Here is a 23464-nt window from a genome sequence, read left to right on the forward strand (position 1 = left end):
TTTTTTTTTTTTTTTTGAGACAGAGTCTCACTCTGTCACCCAGGCTGAAATGCAGTGGTGCAATCACAGCTCACTGCAACCTCCACCTCCCAGGTTCAAGCGATTCTCATGCCTCAGCCTCCTGAGTAGCTGGGACTACAGGAGTGTGCCACCATGCCCAGCTAATTTTTGTATTTTTAGTTCAGACGGGGTTGCCATGTTTGTCAGGCTGGTCTTGAACTCCTGACCTCAAGTGATCATCCATCTCAGCCTCTGAAAGTGCTGGGATTACAGGCAGGAGGTGCTGCGCCCTGCCAAGCACAGCAATTTTCTTCTGTTTCTTGCATCATCATAATGAAACTCTTAGAATGGACCTTGATTTTTTTTTTTTTTTAAAGCCAAACCAGCTGGGACCATATATAAACTCAGAACAAAGAAAGAAAAATGTACTGGATATGTGTTACTTGATGTAGAGTGTGTATTAAATTCTTTAAACACCTTAGTTTAATTGACACAGAGGAAGAATAATACCCTGAATGAAATCATTCTTTTTTTTTTTTTTTTTTTTTTGAGACAGTTTTTTGCTCTGTCGCCCAGGCTGGAGTTCAGTGGCGTGATCTCAGCTCACTGTAAGCTCCACCTCCCGGGTTCACGCCATTCTCCTGCCTCAGCCTCCCAAGTAGCCGGGACTACAGGCGCCCACTACCATGCCTGGCTAATTTTTTGTATTTTTAGTAGAGATGGGGTTTCACCGTGTTAGCCAGGATGGTCTCGATCTCCTGACCTCGTGATCTGTCCACCTTGGCCTCCCAAAGTGCTGGGACTGCAGGCGTGAGCCACCGCGCCTGGCCTTTTTTTTTTTTTTTTTTTTTTGAGATGGAGTCTTGCTCTGTCACCCAGGCTGTAGTGCAGTGGCACGATCTCGGCTCACTGCAACCTCTGCCTCCTGGGTTCAAACAATTCTCCTGCCTCAGCCTCCCGAGTAGCTGGGACTACCGGTGTGTGCCACCACGCCCAGCCAGTTTTTTATATTCTTAGTAGAGAAGGGGTTTCACTGTTAGCCAGGATGGTCTTGATCTCCTGACTTCGTGATCTGCCCTCTTCAGCTTCCAAAGTGCTGAAATTACAGGCCTGAGCCACCGCGCCCAGCCGAAATCATTCTTAAAAAAAAAAAAAAATTCGTTTTAAGTTCAGGGGTACAAGGGCAGGTTTGTTACATAGGTAGACTTGTATCATAGGGGTTTGTTGTATAGATTATTTCATCACCCAGGTAATTATTAAGCCTGGTACCCATTAGCTGTTTTTCCTGATCCTCTCACCTTCTGAAAGGCCCCAGCATGTATTGTTCCCCTCTATGTGTCCATGTGTTCTCATCATTTAGCTCCCACTTGTAAGTGAGAACATGTAGTATTTGGTTTTCTGTACCTGTATTAGTTTGCTAAAGAAAATGGCCTCCATCTCCATCTATATCTCTGCAAAGGACATGGAAATCATTCTTTTCCATGCAAAGAATCCCTTTTTTTGTATTTTTATATGGAAATGATTTCTTAGATTCAACTTAATTGGAAAGCCATTATTTAAGGTCCTGCAGATGTCTTGGTGAAACACATCTTACTTATGGGTTATATGATAATTCATTATTATAAACTTTTTTTTTTTTTTTAAGGCTTTCAGACAAGCTTCAGGAATTCCGGGGATTACTCCAACTGAAGAAAAGTGAGTAATTATTTTCTTGGAATTCAGTAGAGTTAATTCTTCATTATTGATACCAAGACTAAACCATATTTTTAGCCAATCATGGTAGCTCTTGCCAGCTACTGAGGAGGTTGAGGCGGAAGATCGCTTGAGGCCAGGAGTTTAATGCTGCAGTGAGCTATGATTGTGCCACTGCACTCTAGCCTAGGTGACAGAGCCAGACTATGTTTCTAAAAAATAAATAAATAAATAAATAAACTAAGGTTATTTTGTGGTAGGACTAGGCAGACAGATGGAATAGAGTAGGTGGTTCAGAAGATAAACCAAAATGATAAACCATATTTTTAGATTACTCATCTTATTCAATTCAGTTCCTTTGATTGCCCTACATTTACCTTGGCATGTAACTTAAACTTTGTTAACAGAAAGGAGAGTCGTGTAAATCAAAACATTTCATTGCTTTCACTTCCCCTTGCCAGAGAAAGCTGAAAAGAAGATTAAGATAGAAGGAAAGAAGGAAAGGGTTGCCATAGCTGATCTGATGATTTTCACCAGCTGATGATGTCCGTTGTCATCTCAGAATTAGGTGCTGGGAAAGTGGGATAGTTTCCAGTATGTAAGTCAGATGTTCCTATGGAGCTTTCTTATTTGGTTTGAAGTGTTAAGAATTCTTAAAATATCAGACAAATCCATATCTAAATATAACTATAGAAATATAGCAAGAAGGCAAATATAATTGAGTTTTGGATTTTGGACTAATTTGAATTTCATGAACCTTTGTTCTCATTTATTGACACAGTTAATTCAGAGTCAACTGTTGTTTTTCTGATTTTTCCAAGTTAAATTGATGATTTTGTCAAATGTTGCTCTTTTGCCAGAGATGGTAATCTTCCAGATATTGTGAATAGTGGAAGTTTGCACGAGTTCCTGGTTAATTTGCATGAGAGATATGGGCCTGTGGTCTCCTTCTGGTTTGGCAGGCGCCTTGTGGTTAGTTTGGGCACTGTTGATGTACTGAAGCAGCATATCAATCCCAATAAGACATGTAAGTTTAATTTTCTTTCTAATTACCTGATCCTTACCTTTTAAGAATGAATGTTTAGCCCAGGCACAGTGGCTTATGCCTGTAATCCCAACACTTTGGGAGGCCAAGGCGGGTGGATCACTTGAGGCCAGGAGTTCGAGACCAGCCTGGCCAACATGGTGAAACCCCTTCTCTACTAAAAATACAAACACTAATCGGGTGTGGTGGCACACGCCTGTAATCCCAGCTACTTGGGAGGCTGAGGCATGAGAATCTCTTGAACCTGGGAGGCGGAGGCTGCAGTGAGCCAAGATTGTGCCACTACTCCAGCCTGGGTGACAGCGTGAGACTGTGTCTCAAAAAAAAATAAAAAAAGAATGAATGTTTATAAATAAAGAACTGTATATATACATTGTTCTTAGATAGGAATAGCCAACATTTATTGAATGCTTTGTACTATGTGCTAGGCACTGTGCTGAAGTCCTATTAACTCATTTAAGATAGTTTTTTAAGTAATTGTATTTTTCCTTAATTTATAAGCATATATGATAAAGTCTCAGTGTAAATTCCAACAGGATTTTTTTGGGACCCTGAAAAAATAGTTCCAAGGTGTATCTGGAAGAGTAAATGTACATAAGCAGCCAGGAAACAATCCTAAAAAGAGTGTTAATGGGATGGGCATGGTGGCTCATGCCTGTAGTCTCAGCACTTTGGGAGGCCGAGGCAGGTGGATCATGAGGTCAGGAGATTGAGACTATCCTGGCCAACATGGTAAAACCTTGTCTCTACTAAAAATACAAAATTAGTCAAGCATGGTGGTGTGTGCCTGTAGTCCCAGCTACTCGTGAGGCTAAGGCAAGATAATTGCTTGAACCTGGGAGGTGGAGGTTGCAGTGAGCTGAGATTGTGCCACTGCACTCCAGCCTGGGCAACAGAGTAAGACTCTATCTTCCAAAAAAAAGAATATTAATGAGGGAAATACTTGTACCATCAGTTAGTATAGAGTATTATAAAGCTAGATTAATTTGAAGAATCTTGTACTGGCCAGGCGCAGTGGCTCATACCTGTAATCCCAATGCTTTAGGAGGCCAAGGTGGGATGATCACTTGAGCCCAGGAGTTCAAGACTAGTCTGGGCAACATAGTGAGACCCCATCTCTACAAAAAATACAAAAATTAGCCAGATGTGATACATCTGTCTGTAGACCTGCTACTTGGAAGGCTGAGGTGGGAGGATTGCTTGAGTTCAAGAGATTGAGGCTTCATGAGCCAAGGTTGCGCCACTTTACTTCAGCCAGGCAGCCAGGGGACAGGGCAAGAACCTGTCTCTTAAAAAAAAAGAATCTCCTGGCCGGGCGTGATGGCTCCTGCCTGTAGTCCCAGCACTTTGGGAGGCCAAGGCAGACAGATCACCTGAGGTCAGGATTTCGAGACCAGCCTAGCCAACATGGTGAAACCCTGTCTCTACTAAAAATACAAAAATTAGACAGGCCTGGTAATGTGCGCCTGTAATCCCAGCTACTTGGGAGACTGAAGCAGGATAATCTCTTGAACCCGGGAGGCAGAGGTTGCAGTGAGCTGAGATCACACCACTGCACTCCAGCCTGGGTGACAGAGAGAGACTCCATCTCAAAAAAAAGACTCTCATGCTGTGGTCAGGCTAGGCAAACAGATGTAAAAGAGTGGAGAGTTCAGAAGACAAACCAAATATATATGATAAAGATAGTATTTTATGACAAAAGGGAAAAGTAATAAATGGTTTGGGGAATATGGGTTAGCTATTTGTAAAAAATAAATCTCAATCCCTGCCTTATTCTATTCCTCGCCCCCCGCCCTTTGCCTAGGCTAGAGCACAGCAGTGCTATCATAGCTCACTGTATAACCTACAACTCCTGGGCTCAAGCAATCCTCCCACCTCAGCCTCCTGAGTAGGTGGGACTAGAGGCATGCAACACCATGCCTGACTAATTTATTTACTTTTTAGTGGAGATGAGGTCTCGCTACATTGCCCAGGCTGGCCTCCAACTCCTAAACTCAAGTGATTCTCCCACCTCTGCCCTCCAAAATGCTGGGATTATAGGTGTGAGCCACTTCACCTGGCCTCTGCCTTATTTCTTATATCAAAATAAATTCTAGATGATTAAAATATCAGGTTATAAAGGTAATACAAGAAAACATGGTTAAATATTAAATTTTTTCTCTTTGGTTGGACATAATGTAGATAAACCTCTTCTTACAATGGTACAAGATCTAGGAGCTGTAAGACACAAGTTAGATAAATCTGTCCACATAAAAGTGAAAAATTTTTAGTACAATAACAAATACCTTGAATGGATGTGGTAGCACATACCTGTAGTCCCAGCTACTCAGGAAACTGAGGTGGGAAGATCGCTTGAACCCAAGAGTTGAAGACCAGTCTGGGAGACACATTGAGACTGTCTGTAACTTAAAAAACAAAGTCAAAATCACCTTGAGAAAGGAAGAAAGAGAGATAGTAAAATGTTGGCCACACATTGCTACACCTGATGTGTAGTAATTGATTACCATATTTTTGTTAAATAAAAAGGCACCATGACAGTTTAAAAGAGAAATGGAAAAGTAATTTACCACCAATATGTTAAATATATATAGTACTTGAAAACTAATAAGAAAAAATAGGCCAGGCGTGGTAGCTTACGCCTGTAATCCCAGCACTTTGGGAGACTAAGGTGGGCAGATCATCTGAGGTCAGGAGTTTGAGACCAGCCTGGCCAACATGGTGAAACCCCATCTCTACCAAAAATACAAAAATTAGCTGAGCATGGTGGCAGATACCTGTAATCCCAGCTACTCGAGAGGCTGAGGCAGGAAAATCGCTTGAACCTGTGAGGTGGAGGTTGCAGTGAGCCAAGATCATGCCATTGCTCTCCAACCTGGATGACAGATGGAGACTCCATCTCAAAACAGAAAATGCCCTTTTAGAAAAATGGGGAAAAACAAGGTTATTAAGAAAGGAGTAAACATATTTAAAGATTTCAGCCTCACTAATATTCAGTTGGGTACAAAAAATAAAAATGAGAAATTGGCCGGGCGCAGTGGCTCAAGCCTGTAATCCCAGCACTTTGGGAGGCCGAGGCGGGTGGATCATGAGGTCAGGAGATCGAGACAACGGTGAAACCCCGTCTCTACTGAAAATACAAAAAAATTAGCCGAGCGTGTTGGCGGGCACCTGTAGTCCCAGCTACTGGGGAGGCTGAGGCAGGAGAATGGCGTGAACCTGGGAGGTGGAGCTTGCAGCGAGTGGAGATCGCGCCACTGCGCTCCAGCCTGGGCGACAGAGCGAGACTCCGTCTCAAAAAAAAAAAAAAAAAAAAAGAGAGAAATTTTACTTATCTCCCTAGAAGAGATGAAGAATACTGGCAGAATGCATTGTCGATGAGGGAATGGGGAGTCACGTGGTGTACATGTGCTATACAGCTCTCTGAAGAAAAAGTTGACAGTAACCATTGACCTAACAATAATACCTTAAGAAGTTGATACATAAATTGATAATCACAGATATGAGAAAATATTTATATTGTTTATAAAAAAAATTTGAAGCAACCTAAATATCAATGGCTGAATAAATGAATACTTTCAGGCCTGAATATGATGATGTAGACTGGTTTTGTCAGATACTTATATAGCAATTATAATATCTCAGCACTATTCCAAGCCCTTTACAAATATTAACTCATTTAATTCTTCAGAACAACTTCATGAAGAAGATATTACGGTTATCCCTTTTTTGCAGAAGAGAAACCTGAGGCACAGAGAGGTTAAGTTACTTGCCTAAGGTCACAGCTAATTAGTGATGGAGCTAGGACTTGAAGTCAGGCAGTCTGGTTCAAGATTGTGCTTTTGTAGAACAAGGATCTCTGAGGAAGAAAAAAAAGATTGTGCTTTTAATTACTAGGCTTTATACAATAAGAAAAGATGGCTCTGTTGGGGAATATAATGAGGAAAACCAGAATGGTCTCTGCTCCTATGGAGTTTCTAGGCTAACGTTGGAGAGTGAGGGAAATATGTAAACATCCAAATTACCACACTAATGAACTGAGAGAAGTGCTCTGAAAGAGGGGAATGTAGTTCTTTGTGAAATCTGACAGATTTTTCTGTCTCTCTGTTAAGAAATGTTAACAGCTGTGAAAAATGTCTAAAATATTAACAGCATCTCTGATGCATTTTGCTGTCTTTTCTGTATTGTTTGAATTGTTTTTACAATGACAGTGTATCTTTGTATGCGTGTGAAAACAAGTCATTAAAGAAACAAGAATTGGAGAAAATAAATTTTTGAATTCAGCTAAATAATTTTACTGTAATACTTGATAACCACAAACCACAAACTTAGTAGCCATTTTGCTTTAAAATCAGGGGAATGTGCTTTTTTAAAAAAAATTTGAAGACATTATAATTATGTAGGTAGAAAATTTATGTCAGTATTAATGACTTAACAGTGGAATTCCCAGTCAGGATATTGTGTTCTTGCCAATTTTCACCGACTCTTAAATTGTTCGTATTTTAAAAACAGTCTGCCAGGCACAGCAGCTCATTCCTGTAATCCCAGCACTTTGGGAGGCTGAGGCAGGCGGATCACTTGAGGTCAGAAGTTCGAGACCAGCCTGACTAACGTGTTGAAACCCCATCTCTACTAAAAGTACAAAATTAGCCAGGAGTGTTGGCACACGCCTATAATCCTAGCTACTTGGGAGCCTGAGGCAGGAGAATTGCTTGAACCTGGGAGGCAGAGGTTGCAGTGAGCCGAGATCACGACATTGCACTCCAGCCTAGGCAAGAAGAGTGAAATTCTGTCTAAAAAAATAATAATAATAAAAAATAAAAATAAGGGAATTACGAAAAACAGTTGCCATGCTTTCAGCTATAATTCTTTACCTCCCTGATCTCTTGTTCTCTTACAGGGTATCTTTTTGAGCGATTATTTTGATTCAGAAATATTTAATTTGTCTGTTTCAGCGGACCCTTTTGAAACCATGCTGAAGTCATTATTAAGGTATCAATCTGGTGGTGGCAATGTGAGTGAAAACCACATGAGGAAAAAATTGTGTGAAAATGGTGTGACTAATTCTCTGAAGAGTAATTTTGCCTTCCTCCTAAAGGTAAGGTGATAAGTAATTTGGTCTAGTGTTCTACCACATAAATAATAGTATTTTTTTTTTGAGTATTGATATGTACTGTCTTTGCTACTCTTTTCTTTCCTGTCTCTCTAAGCTAATTTTATTCTCCTGAAATTAAAAACAACAATAACAAAACACACAACACACAAAACAAAAATCTTAACATCCAGACTCACTGTATAAGTTGGAAATGATGAGAGTAGAGAGCACCTGAAGTTTTCTGTATGTGTATATACGTATATATACACATGCGTATCCACGTATATATACACACGCATGTACACATACATATACACACGCACTTATACACGTATATATACACGCGCGCATATACACGTATATATACACACACGTGTATATGTATACACCCGTGTGTATACACAAAATATATACGTATATATACACACGTGTATATGTATGTATTTTGTTGTTGTTGAGATGGAGTCTCGCTCTGTCACCCAGGCTGGAGTGCAGTGGTGTGATCTTGGCTCACTGCAACCTCCGCCTCCCAGGTTCAAGCAATTCTCGTGCCTCAGCTTCCCTAGTAGCTGGGATTACAGGTGTACACCACCATGCCTGACTAATTTTTGTGTTTTTAGTAGAGGCAGGGTTTCACCATGTTGGCCAGGTTGGTCTTGAACTCCTGACCTCAAGTGATCTACCCACCTCTGCCTCCCAAAGTGCTCCATGATAGGAGTTTTCATGATAGGAGCTGCTTGGTGTAATGTAATGGGGAGCCAAGCAAGAAGACACGAGGCAGATGAGAACTGAGGTAGCCTTTATTGGGCTTGTGGGCAAGGTTCACCGGTCCACTAGGAGGAGGGCTGAGGAAGTCGCGCTCGGGGCGGGTATCTGGGGGGCCTTTTATAGGGAGAGGTAGGTGGGGTTTGTAGGTTTCGGTTTTCCTGAGTTAGGTTTTGATTTCTGAGGAATGACGTGTCCAGGAGCTTGCGCAGAGCAGGGGTTTTTTGGCGGGCGCAGGCTTTTTCGCGGGCTGAGAGTTTTGGCGGGAAGTCCTAACAAAGGGCTTGCCATGCCAGGTGATACCACCATGTTGGGTCTAGATTCCTGCCTAACACTTGGCTTTGGAGAGTTCCTTATTCCCACTACAACTCTGAGCTGTAGGGCAGCTCCTATTAGCCGTATGCAGATCACCACTAGTCTTAGTCGGCCCCACACTTTCTTGGTGCACACAGTCTACAGTAAGAGATCTGTGACTCCCCACTTGGCAGCTGATGAGCCTAATTAGGCCCCTCCATTCACACACTTTCACACACTTCCCCACTCCTAGTTCCTGTGTTCGTAGTTGGGGTGGTGAGAGTGGCCACCCAGTTTCCCAGTTGGGGTGGCGAGCCACTCTTTGTCACCTCCAGTTTCCTAGTTGGGGTGGCGAGCCACTCTCGCCACTTCCAGTTTCCTTTTCGTAAGTGACTTAGCGAGCCACTCTCGAGTCCTGTGTTGGTTCAGGTGTGAGCCACTTTTGTCGCCCCGAGCCCCTCTGGGTCAGACTATTCGGCACACCCCAGGAGGTGATCAGGCTCCTCTTTTGTCCCCATGGGTCCTGCCTTGGTCCCCAAAGCCTTACTGTGGTTCCTGAAGCGTGCTGTTTCTGAAATCGTCCTGTAGCCCCTCTTTAGGTTCTGCTGTGCTGCTGAGTAGGGGTGCCAGGTCAGGGGAGAGCTGATCTCCCCTATGGGCTGAAGTTCTCCCGGCAGCACCTGGGGTCACAGGTCTCCCCTGGCTCAGGGCTCCAGCCCCCAGAGGCAAAGGAGACAGTAAACCTGCCATCTCGAGTCCCTTCGTGGTCACCAAAAATGTTGCAGGGAACTGAGGACCAGAGAGACTGATATGGAGAACAGGAGGATTGTTTATTTTAAGGTACGCACCGGCTCAGTAGATTCGCATCCAAAAACTGAACATTGAACAAAGACAGAGCGAAGTTTTTATAAGCGGAGGTACAGAAGCAAAACAAAAGCAGTTAATCAAACAGTTGACAGGTCACGTAATCTATAGCATAACATAACTTGTGGCCTTGCATAGCTGGTGACCTTGTAGCTGCGTTGACAGAAAAACAAGAACTGGCTAAATACAGACATTTGTAATACATAATCATGCTTAAGAAGCCAGGGAAAGGAGTAACAGTAAAAAAAAATGGTCTCTTTCTCTTTTTTTTCTTCCTTTAACCTTCTCCTAATGGGGGTGGTGGTGTCTGGAGCCTTTTCTTTTGGCCTTGGCTTTCCAGACAGTGTTACCTCATAACTGTCCTTGAAGTGAGCTTGCTGGGCAGAGAAAAACTTGTGCTTTTCTTTTCTTTTCCTTTCTTTTCTTTTGCCTTTCCATTTCCCTTTCCCTTTCCTTTTCCTTTCCCTTCCCTTCTCTTCTCTTCCCTTCCCTTCCCGTCCCTTCCCGTCCACCCCTCCCCTCCCCTCCCTTCCTTTCCTTTTCCTTTTCTTTTTCCTGTTCTTTCTTTTCAGGCAGAGTCTCACTCTGATGCCCAGGCTGGAATGTAGTGGCGTGATCTCGGCTCACTGCAACCTCCGCCTCCTGGGTTCAAGCAGTTCTCTGCCTCAGCCTCCCGAGTAGCTGGGAATACAGGCACCCGCCTCCATGCCTAGCTCATTTTTTGTATTGTTAGCAGAGACGAGGTTTCATCATCTTGGCCAGGCTGGTCTTGAACTCCTGACCTTGTGATCCACCGCCTCAGCCTCCCAAAGTGCTGGGATTACAGGCATGAGCCACCGCACCTGGTGTTGTTCTTATCTTTTTAACCCTTGCCTTGCCTGTTACTTTTTTTAGAGTGAATGAATGCATATTTATTTTTAAATTTCTGCCTCAACTTGAGGTCAGGAGTTCGAGGCTGGCCTGGCCAGTATGGTGAAACCCTTTCTTTACTAAAAATACAAAAATTACCTTTGTGTGGTGGCACATGCCTGTAGTCCTAGCTACTCGGGAGGCTGAGGCAGGAGCATCACTTGAACCCAGGAGGCGGAGGTTGCAGTGAGCCAAGATCATGCCACTCACTGCACTCCAGTCTGGGTGACAGAGCTAGACTCGTCTCAAAACAAAACAAAACAAAAACTTCCTATCATTCCAGTGTTTTGTGTGCACAGTAGAATTTTAATGTAATCAGATTATATGCATGGATAATCTTTGTGTTTTTTATTTACTATTGTATTGTAAGCATTTTTATAACTATTCTTTGAAAATATCACATTTGATATGGGTGTAGTGGCTCACACCTGTAATCTTAGCACTTTGAGAGGCTGAGGCAGGTGGATTGTTTGAGGGCAGGAGTTCAAGACCAGCCTGGCCAACATGGTGAAAGCCCATCTCTACTAAAAATACAAAAAAATTAGCCAGGCATGGTGGCATGCATCTGTAGTCCCAGTTACTTAGGATGTTGAGGCATGAGAATCACTTGAACCTGGGAGGCAGAGATTGCAGTGAGCCAAGATTGCGCCACTGCACTCCAGGCTGGGTAACAGAGTGAGACTCCATCTCAAAAAAAAAAAAAAAAGAAAGAAAGAAAAGAAAATCACATTTGAAAAGAATCTCTAATGTCGATTTCACCTTCTAAATGCCTTTCAAATTGATCTGCTTCTCTCCCATCAGCATTGCCGTCACCCTGGTTTAGATTTACATAATCTTACCTGGATTGCTTATTTTTCTTTCCCCTTTCCTCCCCATCTGTTTTCCCATGCTTTGCAGTTGACAGGTACCTCTTGGCAGTCCGATGAAACCCTTGACTCCTTCTGAGAATAACATAGCTAAAGGAAACCAATATAGTTACAAAATATTAATACTTTTTATAAAAGCTTACGATATTATATTTGCCTCTTTGTTAATGTGTTAAATAGCAAGATTTATAGCAAGATCTAATAATCCTTCCAGAAACTTCCATGATTTTAAAGTAGTGATGCAAGGGCCAAAATTATTATTATGAGATTTTTCCAGCATTTATAATGGGAACATATTTTGAGATTTGTATTGGTTTAAAAAGTCAGAGCCTATACTCACAATTGAAGGAAATACTAAGTTTTATTCAGAGGTTAATTAAAAAGAAAGATTGTTTTTTCCCCTGATCCGAGTTCATAGACTGCACTGGATTCCATGAACAGACCCTTTGGTATCTGTGGACTCTAGTTTGAAAACCCCTTTGTTCTTGGGACAAACTCCAAATTTTTAATGTAGTCTCCAGGACTTTTAATGATTTAGCCTGGCTACTTTTCCAGCCTGGTTTCCCACATTCTCATTTGGCTTATAGTCTAGCCACACTTGTTTTCTTTTAAGTTTTCAGATGTACCCTGTTCCCTCCTATCTCAGGGCCTGTCTATGCTATTCACTTTGCCTGGAATGCACCTCCAGTCGTCCACACACCTAGCTAATGTGTATTCATTTTTCAACTCCTAGTTTAAATGTCACTTCCCCAGGGATGCTGTCTCTGATCATTCCACATTGCTAGATAGGTCTCCTTTTATTTATTTTGTTTTAATTTTTTGATTTTTTAAGACAGAGTCTTGCTATGTGGCCTAGACTGGAGTGCAATGACCTGATCATAGCTCACTGTAACCTCAAATTCCTGGGCCCATGGGATCCTCCCACCTCAGCCTCCTGAGTAGCTGGGACTACAGGCATGTGCCACCAGGACTGGCTAGTTGTTTTTAAAATTTTTTTGTAAAGATGTGTGTCTCATCATGTTTCCTAGGCTGGTCTTGAACTTGTGGCCTCAAGTGTTCCTCCCACCTTAGTCTCCCAAAGTGCTGGGTTTTCAAGCATGAGCTACTGTACCCGGCCAGGTTCCCCTTTTAGATGCTATCATAACACCCTGTGCCTTTCGTTTACAACACTTTTCCCAGTTTATAATTGTTTTATTTATTTATTTATTTTTATTTTCTTTTCGAGATAGAGTCTCACTCTTTCTGCCAGGCTGGAGTGCAGTGATGCAATCTTGGCAGACTGCAACCTCTGTCTCCTGGGTTCAAGAGATTTTCCTTCCTCAGCCTCCCGAGTAGCTGGGATTACAGGTGCATGCCACCACGTCCGGTAATTTTTGTGTTTTAATAGAGATAGGGTTTCACCATGTTAGCCAGTTTGATCTCAAACTCCTAGCCTCAGGTGATCTGCCCACCTTGGCCTCCCAAAGTGCTGGGATTACAGGCGTGAGCCACTGCACCCACCCGTAATTCTATTTTTTGTAATCCTTTGAGTGTCTGTCTCCCTCACTTAAGTGTGTGCTCCATGAAGGTAGGGACTGTTCTATTTTGATTACTGCTGTATAACTTGGCTCTTGTTATACAGCAGGCCCTCAGTTAATATTTATTACATCAGCGAATGAATACTGATAACTTAACATTCCTAAATTCTTTGACTCCTCTGTTACTTCCATAGGTCTGTTCTTTCTTTTTTCTCCTCTGAAACATTTTTCCCAGCCTTGCCTGGCTAACTTCTACTCCAGCCTCCAGTTTAGTTAAGTATGCTTCCCTCCATGTACCATCTCTAAACTTCCATAACAACTGGATATATTTACATAAAATTAAGATGATGTTTTTCTTTTTAAAATTTTTCACATAGAGATGGGGTCTCACCATGTCGCCCAGGCTGGTCTCAAACTCCTGGGCTCAAGCAGTCCACCCACCTCAGCCTCCCATGACCAGAGCCTGTCTCTACAAAATAAAAAAAAATTTGCTGGGCACGGTGGCGTATGCCTGTGGTCCCAGCTAATCAAGAGTCTGAGGCGGGAGGATTGCTTGAGCCCGGGAGGCAGAGGTTGCAGTGAGCCAAGATTGTACCACTGCACTCCAGTCTAGGGGACTGTGAGACCCTGTCTCAAAAAGAAAGGAAAAGAAAAATCCATTTGGTCAGTTTGGGTTTATTTTCCTTTCCCTCTTCTATAACTGTGTTCATTTTTCCTGAAAATGTTCTGACTACACATTGTAAGCTTTTTTGTATTTAAATACTTGGTAGTTCTCTTAAGAGTATGCCTTATTCACTTTAAAAGTATCTTTAATAAAAATTTTTTTTTGCCTGTCACGGTGGCTCATGCCTATAATCCCAGCGCTTTGGGAGGCCGACACCAGCGGATCATGAAGTCAGGAGTTCAAGACCAGTCTGACCAACATAGTGAAACTCAGTCTCTATTAAAACCCCGTCTCTACTAAAAATACAAAAAATTAGCCGGGAGTGGTGGCAGGCACCTGTAATCCCAGCTACTCAGGAGGCTGAGGCAGAAGAATTGCTTGAACCCAGGAGGCGGAGTTGCGGCGAGCTGAGATCGCTCCACTGCACACCAGCCCAGGCAATATAGTGCATGACTCCGTCTCTAAAAAAATACATATATATATGGTTACTTAGGGTTGCTTAGTAGGTGTATATATTTATGGGATACATGAGATATTTTGATACAGACATACAATGTGTAATAATCACATTAGGGTAAATCAGGTATCTTTTTTTATTTTTTTCAGTCAAGGTCTTGCACTGTTGCCTGGGCTCAAGTGCAGTGGCACAATTATAGCTTACTGGAGCATTGAATTCCTGAGCTGAAGGGATCCTCCTGCCTCAGCCTCCTGAGTAACTAGGACCACAGGCACGTGCCACCATGCCCAGCTAATTTTTGTATTTTTGTGTAGAGATCTATGTTTCGCACTGTGTTTCACACTATGAGTCGCACTATGTTTCCTATGCCACTGTTAAAATCCTGGTGTCAAGTGATCCTCCTGCCTCAGACTCCCGAAGCACTAGGATTATAGGTGTGAGCCACTGTGCCTCACAGGCCTTTATTACAGTATCCACTTTTAAAAATTACATTTGGAAGCTGGGCAGAGTGGCACATGCCTGTATTCCCAACTACTCAGGAGGAAGGATCGCATCAGCCTAGGAGTTCAAGGGTATTGTGAGTGATAATTGTGTCTGTAAATAGCCCACTGCACCCCTGCCTGGGCAACATAGCAGGACCCCGTGTTTAAAAAAAAATACAGTTAGTAAATGTTAAATGCCATTTTTCCCATATGGAAGTTCTAGCTGAAACTACACTTTTCATTTAAGATTTGAGACTGACTTTCTCAGTCCACTATAAGCATTAATTAATACATTGGTTCTGCTCTGCACACTTCTTCTAAAAACAAACTGAACAAAACCTTCCTTTATCTATGGTTGCTGCTGATTAGCTTCTATATTTTCCAGCTTTCATCTGTAACTGTGATAGCCAGTATTCTCAGGGCTATCAGGAGGCTCGTGCATCCAAATTCCCAATCTCTCATTGTTACCGTTCCCGTTTTGTATCTCAAGGTTCTGTATTGGTTGTGCACACATCATATTCTTGGAAGCTCTCAGGCTGCCTGCTTTTTGTTTGCCATAGCTGTTCCTGTTACTTCGCATTTTCCTCCCTGGAGGCAGTTATGTTGCCTCTATTTAAGCACTCACCAGTCAGAATCTTGCTGTTCTGCTTAAATACCCAACATTTGTCAGTAAGGAATACTTTCATATTTAATTGTGTATCTCCAGGAATTTTGCCCATTTCTCTTTGCCTTGCTTTCAATCATGATAGAAGCCCCTTTTTCTTTTCAGTAATATTATTGTTAAAAGCCTTAATTATTTTGTCTTCTCTGCCTCAAACTAAGTAATTCTGACTTCCTTAATCTTTTATCACAGGCTCTGTTCTCCAAACTTTCAATCTTTTCTGTTGTTCCATATTCCATTATTTTCTCCTCCTACTCATTCCGAGGCAAATTATGGTGGTTTTTTAAGTTTTGGTTCGTAGACTGTGTCCTTATGTGAGAAATTTACTTTAGGTTTATATTGTCAACCCCATAGCACAAGCCAGGTACTTTATTTAGGCATTAGTCAGTGATATAGTTTGTTTATTTGTCCCTATGCAAATCTCATATTGAATTGTAATCCCCAGTATTGGGGGTAGAGCTTGGTGAAAGGTGATTGGATCATGGGAGTGGAGTTCTCATGGCTTGGTGCTATCCTCACGATAGTGAATTCGTATGAGATCTTGTTTAAGAGTGTGTGGCACCTTCCCCCCTCTCTCTTGCTCCTGCTTTTGCCATGTGACCTGCTACCTTCCCTTTGCCTTCTGCAATGATTATAAGCTTCCTGAAGTCTCATCAGAAGCCAGGTAGGTAGCTGGCACCATGCTTTCTTTATAAATTACACAGTCGCGGTCAGGCGCAGTGGCTTATGCCTGTAATCCCAGCACTTTGGGAGGCCAAGGCGGGCAGATCACGAGGTCAGGAGTTTGAGACCAGCCTGGCCAATATGGTGAAACTGCATCTCTACAAAAAATACAAAAATTAGACAGGTGTGGTGGCACATGCCTGTAGTTCCAGCTACTTGGGAGGCTGAGGCAGAAGAATCTCTTGAACTTGGCTAATTTTTGTATTTTTAGTAGAGAGGTGGTTTCACCATGTTGGCCAAGCTGATCTCGAACTCCTGATCTCGTGATTCGCCTGCCTCAGCCTCCCAAAGTGCTGGGATTACAGGCATATCTTTTTATTTTTTTTTTGAGACAGAGTCTCACTTTGTCACCCAGACTGGAGTGCAGTGGCACTATCTCAGCTCACTGCAAATTCTACCTCCCAAGTTCAAGCGATTCTTCTGCCTCAGCCTCCTTAGTAGCTGGCATTACAGGCACCTGCTACAACGCCCAGCTAACTTTCATATTTTTAGTAGAGACAGGGTTTCACCATGTTGGTCAGGCTGGTCTTGAACTCTTGACCTCAGGTGATCCACCTTCCTCGGCCTCCCAAAATGGTGGGATTGCAGATGTGAGCCACTGCGCCCAGCCTGTTTATTTTTTGAGACAGTGTCACTCTGTCATCCAGGCTGTAGTGTAGTGACACAATTTCGGCTCATCACAACCTCCACCTCGTGGGTTTAAGAAGTTCTTGTGCCTCAGCCTCCCAAGTAGCTGGAACTACAGGTGTATGCCATGACGCCTGGCTAATTTTTATATATTTCCTAGAGACGAAGTTTCACCATGTTGGCCAGGCTGGTCTTGAACTCCTGACCTCAGGTGATCCACCTGCCTCGGCCTCCCAAAATGCTGGCATTACAGGCGTGAGCCACCGCATCTGGCCTGTTTTTAATTTTTAGAGACAGGGTCTTGCTTTGTCACCCTACTGGAGTGCAGTGGCATAGTCATAGCTTAATATACCTTAGTACACCTGGGCTCAAGTGATCCTTCAGCCTCAGCCTCCCAGGTAGCTAGGATTACAGGTGGGTGCCACCATGGCCAGCTAATTTTTAAAATTTATTTTTGCTAGAGAGAGGGTCTTGTTTTGTTGCCCTCCCTGGCCTTGAACTCCTGGCTTCAAGCCATCATCTGTCCCTGGCCTCCCAAAGCACTAGGATTACTAGCATGGGCTACCAAGCCCAGCTGGTATCTGAGATTAATTATAATTTATTCCCTTTTTTCTGACTTTAAGATTTTTAGTTTCTTTTCCTGCTTTATTGCCAAACATTCCATTATATATTTAATGTCTTTAAGATTCATGGTGCTTTCTGTCTCTCTCTTTTTTTTTTTTTTGAGACGGAGTCTCACTCTGTCGCCCAGGCTGGAGTGCAGTGGCACGATCTCGGCTCACTTGCAAGCTCCACCTCCTGGGTTCACGCCATTCTCCTGCCTCAGCCTCCCCAGTAGCTGGGGCTACAGGTGCCCGCCACCATGCCCAGCTAACTTTTTTGTATTTTTAGTAGAGACAGGGTTTCACCATGTTCGCCAGGATGGTCTCGATCTCCTGACCTTGTGATCCTCCCACCTCAGCCTCCCAAAGTGGTGGGATTACAGGCGTGAGCCACTGCACCTGGCCTTCTTATTCTTTTTTTCTCTTTTCTTGATTAGTGTTTCCAGAGGTCTTTATCAGTGTGGGTTCAATGGGAGAGAGAAGGCATATAACTATTTGAACAGAGAAAGTTTTATATAAAGAATTATAGGCTGAGCATGGTGGCTTACATCTGTAATCCCAGCACTGTGGGAGGCCAAGGTGGGAGGATTGCCTGAACCCAGGAGCTCAAGACCCACCTGGGCAACATAGTGAGACCCCACCTCTACAAAAATAAAAAATGTGAAGAGTTAATAGGGGCTACTCTAAGGAGAACTCTAAAGAATGTAAGAATACACCTGGGCACAGTGACTTATGCTTATAATCCTAGCACTTGGAGAGGCCAAGGTGGGAGGATAGGTTGAGTTCAGGAGTTTAAGACCATCCTGGGCAAAATGGCAAGACCCTGTCTCTACAAACAAAAATTAAAAAACATATATATTAGCTGGTGTGGTAGTGCGTGCGTATAGTTCCAGCTACTCAGGAGGCAAGGCAGGAGGATGGGAGGATCCCTTGAGCCCAGGACCTACAGGATGTAGTGTGCAGTGATCACTCCGGCCTGGACTGGAGTGCAGTGGCATGATCACTGCGCACTGCATCCTGTAGCTGCTGGGCTCCTTTGTCTCTTTATTTTTTTTTTTTTTATTATTTTATTTTATTTTATTTTATTTTTGAGACGGAGTCTCGCTCTGTCGCCCAGGCTGGAGCGCAGTGGCCAGATCTCAGCTCACTGCAAGCTCCGCCTCCTGGGTTCACGCCATTCTCCTGCCTCAGCCTCCCGAGTAGCTGGGACTATAGGCACCCGCCACCTCACCCGGCTAGATTTTTGTATTTTTTAGTAGAGACGGGGTTTCACCGTGTTAGCCAGGATGGTCTTGATCTCCTGACCTCGTGATCTGCCCGTCTCGGCCTCCCAAAGTGCTGGGATTACAGGCTTGAGCCACCGGCCATGTCTCTTTAAAAAAAAAAAAAAAAAAAAAGGAATAGCAGATATAAGGAACAGTCAAAAACCCCAGGGCCAAGACAGAGGGCACCAAGAAGATCCCTCTTCCTCAGGACTCAGATTCAGGCTTGTTGGAGGAGCCACAACTGCTGTGAATGGCAGAGGGGTTGCTATGGTGCCATATTAGCAAAACTTGATGGAAATCTGCCCTTTGGACCTGGTTGGACATTTATCCTCTAGTATGCTGTCCTTTAGTGTGGTGGGGAAAGCTGTTCATGGGGAGTTGTCTCACCTGAGGAACAACTTTTTTGGGGGAGTTGGCAAGGCAAGCTGCTGGCCACTCCATGCTGCAGGAGGTACTGCAGGGTTGGGGGACATCTCTTACAAAAGCTTCCAAGGGGAGGGCTGATGGGGGAAGCTGCTGACTGCTTTCCAGTGCACTGCAAGACCCTGACTCTGGAAAGCTTCAGACATCACAGTGGCCTGCTCTGTGACAAGCGTAGGAACCAAGAAGCAAAACTCTTCTTACAAATGTCTCTCTAGCACCTTAGGCTGAGAAAGCTTAACATCATGCCAGGTGGCAAAGGAAAAATATGTAAAGGACCCAAGTTGATTTTTATATTATTTTATTATTTATTTTTAAATTAGAGATGGTGGTCTCACTATGTTGCCAAGTCTGGTCTCAAACTCCTGGCCTCAAGTGATCCTCCTACCTCAGCCCCTCGAAGTGCTGGGATTACAGATGTACACGACCATACCAGACCTGCTAGTCTATTTTAACAGCGAGGCAAAAAGAATGAATTTATAGGTTGGGAGCAATACAGGAGCAATCAGTAACTGATACAATGTCTTTCAATTTTATTAAAATTTTTTACATGAACCAACTTTTTTCTCCGTATATTATGTTTGTTTTCTAATTTTGTTTATGCTCTTATGTTTATTTCCTTCCTTCTACTTTCATTGGTTTTAATTTGCTATTCTTTTTCTAGTTTCTTGAGATGGTTGCTTAGATCATTAATAAACAGCCGTTTCCCTCCCAATATATGAATTTAAGTCTATACATTTCCCTCTATATTTCTGTCATATACAAGTTTTTTTGTTTTGTTTTGTTTTTTGTTTTTTTTGAGACGGAGTCTTGCTCTGTCGTCCAGGCTGGAGTACAGTGGCATAGTTTCGGCTCACTGCAAACTCCGCCTCCTGGGTTCACGCTGTTCTCCTGCCTCAACCTCCTGAGTAGCTAGGACTACAGGCGCCCGCCACGCCCAGCTGATTTTTTGTATTTTTAGTAGAGGTGGGGTTTCACCGTGTTAGCCAGGATGGTCTTGATCTCCTAACCTTGTGATCTGCCCGCCTCAGCCTCCCAAAGTGCTGGGATTACAGGCGTGAGCCACTGCGCCTGGCCTCTTTCGTGCCTTCTTTAGAAATAATAAAATATTTTTGAGTATTCTGTTTTCTGTGTTAGCTTATTAGTTATGTGTTTTAACTATTTTAGTATTTGTTTAGAGTAGGGCTTTTCACTGTTGGCAGTATTCAAACTTAGGCCTGTGATTATTTATTGTAGAGGGCTATCCTGTGCATGGTAGGATATTTAGTAGCATCTATGGCTTTTACACCTAGATGCCAGTAGCACCTCACCCCAGTTGTGACAATCAAAAAATGTCTCCAGACATTTCTGAATGTCCTTTGGAGACAAAATCACCCTGGTTGAGAACCGCTGCCCTAGAAATTATAATAGGCATTCTTGGCTTATTATAATCTAATGTTAATGATAACTTTTACCAATTACTCAACAATGCCAGGGCCTTACTAACTCCATATTCTCTCTCCCACCTTTATACTTTGGTTTTGTACACTAATTATTCATTTGTTATGTACCCACATTTCATTATTCTTCATTTTCTATGTCTTTCTTTCAGAGCTCTTTACTTTCTGTGTGTATCTATGTCTTAAATTTTCCTTCCATCTTTATTTTATATAAAGATAAGGGATTTTGATTCTATCATAAATCCAGGATGATCTCATTAGAGATCCTTAATTACATCTACAAAATTTATTTATTTATTTATTTATTCTTGAGATGGAGTCTCGCTCTTTCGCCCAGGCTGGAGTGCAGTGGCGTGATCTTGGCTCATTGCAGCCCTGATCTCCCAGATTCAAGCTATTCTCCTGCTTCAGCCACCTGAGTAGCTGGGAGTACAGGTGTGTACCACCACACCCGGCTAATTTTTGTATTTTTAGTAGAGATAGGGTTTCGCCATGTTGGCCAGGCTGGTCTCAAACTCCTGACCTCAGGTGATCCACCCACCTTTGCCTCCCAAAGTGCTAGGATTATAGGTATGAATCACTGTGCCTGGCCTAAAGCTTGTTTATAATCTTTTCACTAGACTCTGTTTTTATTCCATAGGTATTTAATAAATATTTGGTGAAGGAAGGAATGACAAAGAGACTCTGAGAGGTTTCTGTCACTGAAGTATGTTTAGGACTTTTATATATATTCATATATTTATTGATTACTATGTCACAGGCATTCTGTGGCAGACTTTTATTATTTTTAATTAGGTACCAAGAGTATGGTCTTTTAATTTCCATTGGGTTTAAGGTTTTTCTGTCTTTGAGTTTTTAATTTATATTTTCTGTTTTTATTGTTGTGATAGTGGTTCTGTTTTGTTTTACATATCAGCCCTTTGCCAGAAGCTGAACCTGAACCACTGAGGATGCAGTTTTAGATGGAGCTAGTGTTAGTCTGACAGATTTGTACCTGAATGTTCATTTCGGTTACAGAGTTTAACTGTATTTGCTATTGAATGAATCTACTTAGGAACATTTTCTGAGATTTAGTATGCAGAAATAGTAATCATTGTGTTTTTCTGTTCTCTTTTAGCTTTCAGAAGAATTATTAGATAAATGGCTCTCCTACCCAGAGACCCAGCACGTGCCCCTCAGCCAGCATATGCTTGGTTTTGCTATGAAGTCTGTTACACAGATGGTAATGGGTAGTACATTTGAAAATGATCAGGAAGTCATTCGCTTCCAGAAGAATCATGGCACAGTAAGTCTGGGGCTAAATTTAAAATTATTCTTTCAGGCTGGGCGCCGTGGCTCACACCTGTAATCCCAGCACTTTGGGAGGCTGAAGTCAGGAGTTCAAGACCAGCCTGCCCAACATGGTGAAAACCTGTCCCTACTAAAAATACCTTTGGTTGTATCAATAATAATCTTGTAGATTCTCAGCCTCCTCCCCTCCAATTCCAGGACCCAATTCATGATCATTCAGTACTTTTAGATATCAGCCCTCTTTAATCTGGAACAGTTCCTCAGCTTTTCTTTGTTTCTAGACCTTTAGCCGAGTGTGGTGGTGTGCACCTGTAATCCCAGCTACTTGGGAGGCTAAGGCATGAGAATCGCTTGAACCTGGGAGGTAGAGAGGTCACAGTGAGCCAAGATTGTGCCACTGCACTCCAGCCTGGGTGACAGAGTAAGACTCTGTCTCAAATAAAAATAAATAAATAAATAAATAAATAGAATTATTATTTCATCATTAGCCAGGCATGGTGGCATGTGCCTGTTGTCCCAGCTACTGAGGCTGAGGCAGGAGGGATTACTTGAACCCAGGAGTTCAAGGCTAAAGAGAGCTATGATGGCAGCACTGCACTCCAGCTTGGGAGACAAGAGTGATACCTTGTCTCTAAAAAATGATAATAATAAATTAAACAATTATTTCATCATACTGGGTAGTTTAATAATGCAGACTGTTGCCTATCAAGAACAAGGCTTGGCTGGCTGGGTACAGTGGCTCACATCTGTAATCCCAGCACTTTGGGAGGCTGAGGCAGGCAGATCACTTGAGGTCAAGAGTTTGAGACCAGCCTGGCCAACGTGGCAAAACCCCATCTCTACTGAAAATAAATAAAAAAATAGCCAGGCATAGTGGCTTGCGCCTGTAATTCAAGCTACTTGGGAGGCTGAGGCACAAGAATTGCCTGAACCCAGGTGGCAGAGATTATAGTGAGCCAAGACCGCGCCACTGCACTTCAGCCCTGGGTGATGGAGTGAGACTCTTGTCTCAAAAAATAAAAAGAAAGATCTCGGCCAGGCGTGATGGCTCATGCCTGTAATCCCAGCACTTGGGAGGCCAAGGCAGGTGAATCACAAGGTCAGCAGTTCAAGACCAGCCTGGCCAAGATGGTGAAACCCCGTCTCTACTAAAAATTACAAAAATTTGCTGGGCATGGTGGCAGGAGCCTGTAATCCCAGCTACTTGGGAGGCTGAGGCGGAGAACCACCTGAACCCGGGAGGTGGAGGTTGCAGTGAGCTGAGATTGCACCACTGTACTCCAACCTGGGTGACAAAGCAAGAGTCCATCTCAAAAAAGGGGGGAAAAAAAAAAAGAGTGATCTCACCGCTGTTTCCAGGATTTTCTTCCAGTTGCTAGTATCTATCCTACATATTTTTATGCTGGTGTTTTTTTTCTTTCCTTTCTTTTCTTATAACCTCAAAATAGATATAATTTCAAACTTCCAGGAAAGTTACAGTTAATACAAGGAACTCCCTCCCTCCCATATATCCTTTACTCAGTTTCAGCAGTTGTTTACATTTTGCCCCACATGCTTTGGTCATTCATCTTCTATCTATATCTATCTATCCATCTGTCTATCCATTCCTCCCACTTTCCTGAAACCATTTGAGAGTAAATTGAACATTTTGCCTGTTTTCCTCTAAATATTGCAGTTGATGTTTACTGCGAGCAAGGATATTCTCTTATGTAGTGACAACATAGTTATCAAGTTTCTTTGGTTGTATCAATAATAATCTTGTAGATTCTCAGCCTCCTCCCCTCCAATTC

At 42.8% G+C, this 23464-nt stretch overlaps 1 protein-coding gene across 5 annotated transcripts in view; it reads left to right on the forward strand.

Annotated features, from left to right (window-relative positions):
• Window positions 1-23464, forward strand: part of LOC111547463 (cytochrome P450 20A1) — a 58589-nt gene that overhangs the window by 5453 nt on the left and 29672 nt on the right. For 3 of the 5 annotated variants that reach the window (XM_031936506.1, XM_031936505.1, XM_031936504.1), the window contains exons 2-4: window positions 1646-1695; window positions 7690-7832; window positions 21502-21669. Coding sequence is in view for 4 of the 5 variants with exons in the window: in XM_031936505.1 (XP_031792365.1) it covers window positions 7707-7832; window positions 21502-21669 (294 nt within the window). In the remaining variant the exon portion in view is untranslated. Of the gene's footprint in view, window positions 1-1645; window positions 1696-2552; window positions 2720-7689; window positions 7833-21501; window positions 21670-23464 lie in introns of all 5 variants that reach the window. The other 2 variants (XM_026454605.2, XM_031936503.1) reach the window with 1 other exon arrangement.

The sequence above is a fragment of the Piliocolobus tephrosceles genome, chromosome 11 (genome assembly GCF_002776525.5).
Source record: "Piliocolobus tephrosceles isolate RC106 chromosome 11, ASM277652v3, whole genome shotgun sequence".
NCBI classification, from domain to species: Eukaryota; Metazoa; Chordata; class Mammalia; order Primates; family Cercopithecidae; genus Piliocolobus; species Piliocolobus tephrosceles.